At 55.5% G+C, this 6,795-nt stretch overlaps 1 protein-coding gene across 2 annotated transcripts in view; it reads right to left on the reverse strand.

Annotated features, from left to right (window-relative positions):
• Positions 1-1,351: 1,351 nt before the first annotated feature.
• LOC122191246 (nuclear receptor ROR-beta-like) overlaps positions 1,352-6,795 on the reverse strand; it is an 11,814-nt gene continuing 6,370 nt past the window's right edge. For both annotated transcript variants that reach the window (XM_042891482.1, XM_042891483.1), the window contains 7 exons: positions 6,241-6,654; positions 5,653-5,774; positions 4,908-5,040; positions 4,348-4,455; positions 3,461-3,571; positions 3,047-3,159; positions 1,352-2,541 (listed from right to left, as the gene is read on the reverse strand). In XM_042891482.1, coding sequence (XP_042747416.1) covers positions 2,380-2,541; positions 3,047-3,159; positions 3,461-3,571; positions 4,348-4,455; positions 4,908-5,040; positions 5,653-5,774; positions 6,241-6,654 — 1,163 coding nt within the window. In that variant the 3' untranslated portion in view covers positions 1,352-2,379. The remainder of the gene's footprint in view (positions 2,542-3,046; positions 3,160-3,460; positions 3,572-4,347; positions 4,456-4,907; positions 5,041-5,652; positions 5,775-6,240; positions 6,655-6,795) is intronic.

Below are 6,795 nucleotides of genomic sequence, written 5' to 3' on the forward strand. Positions count from 1 at the left end.
GGGTCAGGTCCTGAGGGTTCAGGTTTTACGAGTCAGGTTCTATGGGTTAGGTCCTGTGGGATCAGGAGCTGTAGTGTTAGATCCTGTAAGTCAGGTCTTATGAGTCCTGTGCTGTGGGTCAGGTTCTGTAGGTAAGATGCTGGGGGGTCTGGTCCTGTGGGTCAGGTGCTATGGGATCAGGTTCTATGGGTCAGATGCTGTAGGGCAGGTTGTATGGAGTCAGGTTCTATGGAGTCAGGTTCTATGGGTCAGGTGCTGGGGGTGAGGTTGTGGGTCAGGTTCTGTGGGTCAGCCACTGTGAGAACACAAGCAGGAAGGGAACATTTGAGCCCCACACCAGCAGAGGTCCCTCTGCCCCACTGAACAGGCACTATTGGGGACACTGGGCTACCAGTTCAGGTCAGTACTGGAGGTTATGGGGCAGATGCAGCAATGGGTTCCATGCATGGAAACCCGCTCAGTACCACTGGGGTCACACTCACTGCTCCCCACATTGTTCCCATGCAGCCCCACACGTTCCCCTCCGCTCTCCATCCATCTCATCTTTATTTAACGTCATGAAAAAAGTCCGGCAAAGTCCTCAAATAAACACTTCTCCGCTCCTACGGCTGCGTGGGCCCAAAGAGGTTTTATTCATCATTTTCTTTTCTTTAAAAAAATAGAAATTCCCATCGGACAGAACATCCCACTCACGTCCCCTAAACGGCAGTGGGTTCCCATCGGGGCCACCAGCACCCATGGGTGCAGAGCCGGGACACGGAACGCGGGATCTCCTATTCCTTCCATTCATTCATAGAGCTTAAAATAAGATAAAAGCCATCGGAGCTTCGTCGAGAGCGTTCTCTTTGCACCGACATTCACAGGAATAGATATAAGTTATGTTTGATCTGTTTTATACACAGGGTGGGGGGACGCGGGCAGATGAACGCATCCACGTGGAACGGAGCGCACATGGAGAGCGCGGCCCCATGGGGCTGGAACGTGGGGTGAGAGAGAGGGGTGAGGGTTAGGGGGAAGGGGGAAGAGGGTTAGGGAGTAAGGGGGTAAGGGGTAGGTGGTAAGAGGGTTAGGGATAGGGGTAAGGTAAGGGTAGGGGGCTAAGGGTAGGGTTATGGGTAGGAATTAGGGGCAGGGTTAAGAGTTAGGGGTTAAGCGATAGGAGTAGGGGGTAGGGTTAGGGGGTAGGGGTAAGAGTTAGGTTTATAGGTTAGGGGTTAGGGTTAGGGTGAAGTTTAGGGGTGGGGGTTAGGGGTCAGGATTATGGGTTGGGTTTAAGAGTTAGGGGTTAGGGTTAAGAGTTAGGGGTTAGGATTAGGGGTAGGGTTCTGGGTCATAGGTTAGAGGTTACAGTTAGGATTAGGGGTAGGGGTTAGGGTTAAGAGTTAGGGATTAGGGTTAGAGGTGGAGTTAAGGGGTAGGGTTAAGGTTCCGGCGCTCCATTCCCATCCCTTTTGACACGTACCACCAAGACCCCTGGGTTTGGCTTTGGGATGGCAGCACTGCAGGGCCCCAAGCCCCTCCTTGTGAAATCCGCTCCATCCCTTCAATAAATAACTCAACGAGTCCGTTCCTATAAAGAGAACTGAAAAGTGCAGGTTCCCGTGTTGGGCAGTTGAATTATTGGTATTCAATACTTCCACTCTTCCCATGTGGGCTCCTCTCGCTCAGAACCCCAAATCTCTCCCACCAGGGTTCATCCTTCCCCAGTTTAAGGTGCTTTCATGCTTTCTTTGCCGATGAAATGAAGACGGCGACGCTGACGTTGACAAATCCCAAAGATGAAAAAGGCAATTCTGACTCTTCCCTTCTTGTCCACCTTCAGGATCCGGGAGGGCAGGAAACGCGCGCGGCGCATCCCCGGTTGGCACTCAGCACTGGGACGCTCAATGGGTTCTACCAACACCGGGGGGCAGAATTGGGGCTGACGGACCCACAGATGAGTGGGTGAACTCCGCCGTGAGTTGGGACACGACGCTACAAAACCACACGGCTGCAAAACCCCACGTTTCTCCAAATCCCATCGCCTTCCTGGCGACTCTTCCATGGTGAGGTTCGCTCCGTGTCCTTCCCTATGAGTTCCGCTAATGGGGAGCACCGACCCACAGCCCTCTGGTTCCGCTCCCCCGGATCGAGGACGAGTCGGTGCCTCGCACCTCCAGGAGCATCTCCTCTCCCAAGTGGAGATTTCACATTCATTTCACGGCTACGGCAAAGTCCTTTTTGCTTTTCCTTCAAAGGTGCTTTACATTCAAGAGCTATTGCAATCCAACACCCCGCTGTCTTGGGTTTGGTTACACGATTTAAACGGACGGCCCCAAACCTCAGGGTTCAGTTCGTCTCCGGATTTGGGGCCGGGGAGGGGGCTGGCAGCTCCCAGCCTTAGCTCTCCCGTGGGTCGCTGTACTGCAGCTCCGAGTTGAAGACCTCCTTATAGAGGGGTGGGAAGTTCATGGCCGTCTCCGGGTGCAGGAGACGGAAAAATTCCAGTTTGTCCAAGTGCAGGTTGCAAATAGTCTTCATCAGGGGCAGCTTGGAGACCATCTGCAGGGAAAGGAGGAGCAGTGAGTGCACGTTCCCAGTCATTGGCCATAGAGTCATTGAATGATTGGGTTGGGAAGGACCCTAAAGATCCCAGAATCGCAGAATGGTTGGGTTGGAAGAGTTTGGCAGAACTGTAGGACCATAGGATGGGTTGGGAGGGGCCTTACAGATCATACAGCCGTAGGGTGTTGGGTCGGAAGGGACCCTAAAGGTGACTGAACCACGGGATGAGTTGGTTGGAAGGGATCTTAAAGGACATGGAGCCATAGGGTGGTTGGGTTGGAGGGGGACCCATAAGATCACAGAACCATAAAATCACAGCATGGCTGGGCCGGAAGGGGCCTTAAAGACCCCCACCCCTGCCATGGGCCATCTGACCCCCACCAGCCCAGGGTCCCTCCAGAGATGGGGCACCCACAGCTTTCTGGGCACCCCACACGCTGCCCATCCCCATCCCTCTGTTCTTTGGGTTTTCCCCCAGCCGGGCTCCCCGCAGCACTGCAACCTTTGAGAGCTTGTCCTCAGCGGAGTGTTTCTTCTGGATCTCGTGCTGTAGGGCCACGTAGATCTTGTCCTGGAGCTTCTGCACCTTCTTGGACTCCGTCAGCCATGGGCGGTCTGTGGGGATGGCCAGGTCAGTGCCATGGCTACAGCTCCACCCCACACTCTAGAGGTGCCCACTGCTCTTCCCACCACCCTTCCAGATCCTTGGGGTGGCTTTGGGGACATGGGACGACCCCGCACCACCCTCAACCCTGCCACTGGGACAAAGCTCTTCCACCCACCGACATTTGGCAGATGTGTCTGCTATACATGTTTTCCCCACCCGCCTTTCCCCCAAAAATAACAAATCATTTGGGATTTCAGGGCCTGTTCCCCTCAGCTTTGGCCCCAGACCCCCCTTGTGCCCCCCACACACCTGGGGAGAGCAGCACAGCGGCAGTGAACAGGGCGAGCTCCTCATCTGACAGCTGCAGGCGGCACAGGGTCCTCCCCAGCTCGAAGACGGCGCTGATGAGGTCATCGCATCCTATGGGGGGACAGGGGGACATCACGGCTCCATTGGGACCCCCAACCCACGTCCCACCCCAATGGCTCCGAAAGCTTCTGGAGATGCTCCTCCCCTGTGTGGAGCATCTTTGGGCTTGGGGTTGGGGTGGAAGATGGGTCCTGATCACAATGGGGTCAACCTGATCTCAAGAGAAGGTTGGGGTTGGGGTGGAATATGGGTCCCAACCATGATGAGGTCAACCAGATCCCAATAGAAGGTTGGGGTTGGGGTGGAACGTGGGTTCTAATCACAATGGGGTCAACCAGATCCCAATAGAAGGTTGGAGTTGGGGTGGAATATGGGTCCCAAGCACAATTGGGCCAATCTGATCCAAACAGAAGGTTGGGATTGGGGTGGAACACGGGCCCCAACCACGATGAGGTCAACCTGATCCCAACAAATGGTTGGGGTTGGGATGGAGCGTGGGTCCTGACCACAGTGGGGTCAACCAGATCCCAGCAGACTGTTGGGGTTGGGGTGGAGCGTGTGTCCCGACCACAATTGGGCCAACCTGCTCCTAACAAACGGTTGGGGTTGGGATGGAACATGGGTCCTGACCACAATGGGGTCAACCCAATCCCAACAGAAGGTTGGTGTTAAGGTTGGACTGGATGATCCCGGAGTTCTTTTCCAGCCACAGGGATGGATCCTTAGGGATCCCAGCCATAGGGATGCCGTGTTTCACATGGGGGCATCCCCCATCCGGGCATCCAAAGGAGGAGGGTGCCCCAAAGAGGCCCCGAAGCGGATCTCACCGAGCGCCTTGAACATCTGCACGCCACCAAACTTCCCCTCGAAGAGCACGGTGTTGTTCAGGGGGTTGAAGGCTCGGATCATACGGAGCAGGAGAACCTCGAGGCAACCTGGCACAGGCAGAGGGACAGCAGGCGAGGGAGGGGAGGGCAGGGGGTTCCATCATCCCACAACCAAATGGAAGAGAGAGAAAAGCCCCCCGTGCAAGTTTGGAGTCCAGATTGTTCATTCCCAAGAGCACAGCAGTTAGACAGATCCAATGTGGGTTTGGGGTTTATTCCAATAGGTCCCATTTGGGTTTGGGATTGGGATTTATTCCAACAGATCCCGTTTGGGTTTGGGTCTGAATTTTGGGTGAATTCCAACAGATCCCGTTTGGGTTTGGTCTTTGGGTTTATTCCAATAGATCCCATTTGGGTTTGGGTTTGGGGTTTATTCCAGTAGATCCCATTTGGGTTTGCTTTTGGTTTTTGTTGTTGTTGTTGTTTGGCTTTCAGTTGTGACCCCGATGTTTCACCAAAGGGAAATCTCTGCTCGGGGCAGCATTGGGGACGGCCCTTACCGGCTTTGAGGAGGATGATCTGGTCGTTCTGGCAGAGCTCCATGAAGCCATCGATGCGCTTGGCGAACTCCACCACGTACTGGATGGCGTTGGAGATGTGCAGCGAGCACTGCTGCCACATGGCCTCACAGCTCTGCGGGGTCAGCAGGGACAGCCCTTAGGGCTCATTGGCACCCGGGGCATTCCCACCTCCCACCTCCCCATTGGTGCCCCCAACCCATGATCCACCCCTATGGCTCCAAAAGGCTTCGGAGATGGGCAGAGGGGTCCCTGCGTGGAGCACCGCTGGGTTTGGCTTAGGATGAAACACGGGTCCCAATCATAATGGGGTCAACCAGATCCCGACAGAAGGTTGGGGCTGGGGTGGAATATGGGTCCTGACCACAGTGGGATCCATCTGATCCCAACAGAAATTTGGGGCTGGGGTAGAACGTGGGTCCTGAGAGCAGGGTCAATCTGATCCCAACAGAAGGTTGGGGTCGAGATGGAACGTGAGCCCTGACCACAGTGAGGTGAACCAGATCCCAAGAGGAGCAGAAATGTGCTGTGTATTAAGAACAATATCCAAAAGAGTGGTGATGCACTGGAACTGGAGGAGGCGGTGATGGGGTCGCCATCCCTGGAGGTGTTCTGAGCTGTGGAGACGTGGCACTGAGGGCATGGCAGGACGCACTGAGCTTGGGCTTGGGGGTCTGAGAGCTCTTTTCCAACTGGAATGATGCCATGATCCTATGATGGATCTCACCTTGCTCTGCAGGGCACGGACCTCCTCTGGGGAGTAGAGGCTCCAGGCCAGGTGCTTCAGCTCCTCTGCTGTGTACTGACAGGTCTCCAGGTGCGACTTGACCACGTTTTGGGCGATCCGGTCTGCGAAGCAGTGGGGATAGAATATGGGGGAATGGTTTAAAGTGGAAGAGGGGAAATTTAGGTCAGATGTGAAGGGGAAATTCTGTGCTCTATAGAGGTGATGCCCTGGCACCGCTTGGAGCTGTGGGTGCCCCCATCCCTGGGGGTCTCCACGGAGCCCTGGGCAGCCTGAGCTGCTGGAGGGCACCCAGCCCATGGCACGGCTGGGGTTGGGTGGCTTAGGGATCCCTTCCAACCCAACCATCTTACAGTGCTATGATCCTCAGGTTCTCTTCCAACCAACTCATTCCATGCTTCTATGATCTTTAGAGTCCTTTCCATCCCAACCATTCCATCATTTTAGAATCTTTATGACCCCTCCCGTCCCAACCGTCCCGTTGTTCTATGATCCTTACGGACCCCTCCAACCCAATCACTCCACAGTTCTGTGACCTTGAAGGACTCTTCCAATCAACTCATCCCTCACCAATCTCAAGGACGGAGATGTCCCCAGCCAGCTGGCTGCCCTCCAGCGCCCCATGTGCAAACAGGGCTGGCTCCAGCATCAGCTCATAGATGGATTCCTGTTTGATGAGCGTGGCGTCGGCCACATCCAGGCTGGACTGATCAGGCGAGGGCTGCGCCGAAGCCAGCAGGTCGAGGTTGTAGTAGGTGCTGCTGCCATCAGGAGTGAGGGGGAAGTCGAAGAGGAGCCCGTCAGACAGCGTGGAGATGTCATCCAGGTCTGAGAGGCCACTGCTGACGCTGGTGGTGTAGATGCGGCTCAGGGGTTCGGGCTCATCCTTGGGGCCACCGCTCTGCTCCTGTCTCTGCTGGTGCTTCTGTACCTCGGCGTAGAGGCTGTCCCGCTGCTTCTTGGACATGCGGCCAAACTTCACCGCTGCAGGGGGTGGAAAACACAGCGGTGTCATGGAGTCAGCACAGTGGGGTTGACCAGCCCTCTGTCGGCCCATTGGTGTGGGTTTGCAGTGGGGTTCTGTGCCCTCTATTGGCCATTGATGGGGTTCTGTGCCCTCTATTG

This window comes from Lagopus leucura, unplaced genomic scaffold (assembly GCF_019238085.1).
Source record: "Lagopus leucura isolate 7727_CA_CO unplaced genomic scaffold, USGS_WTPT01 145-9_obj-0_obj, whole genome shotgun sequence".
Classification (NCBI taxonomy): domain Eukaryota; kingdom Metazoa; phylum Chordata; class Aves; order Galliformes; family Phasianidae; genus Lagopus; species Lagopus leucura.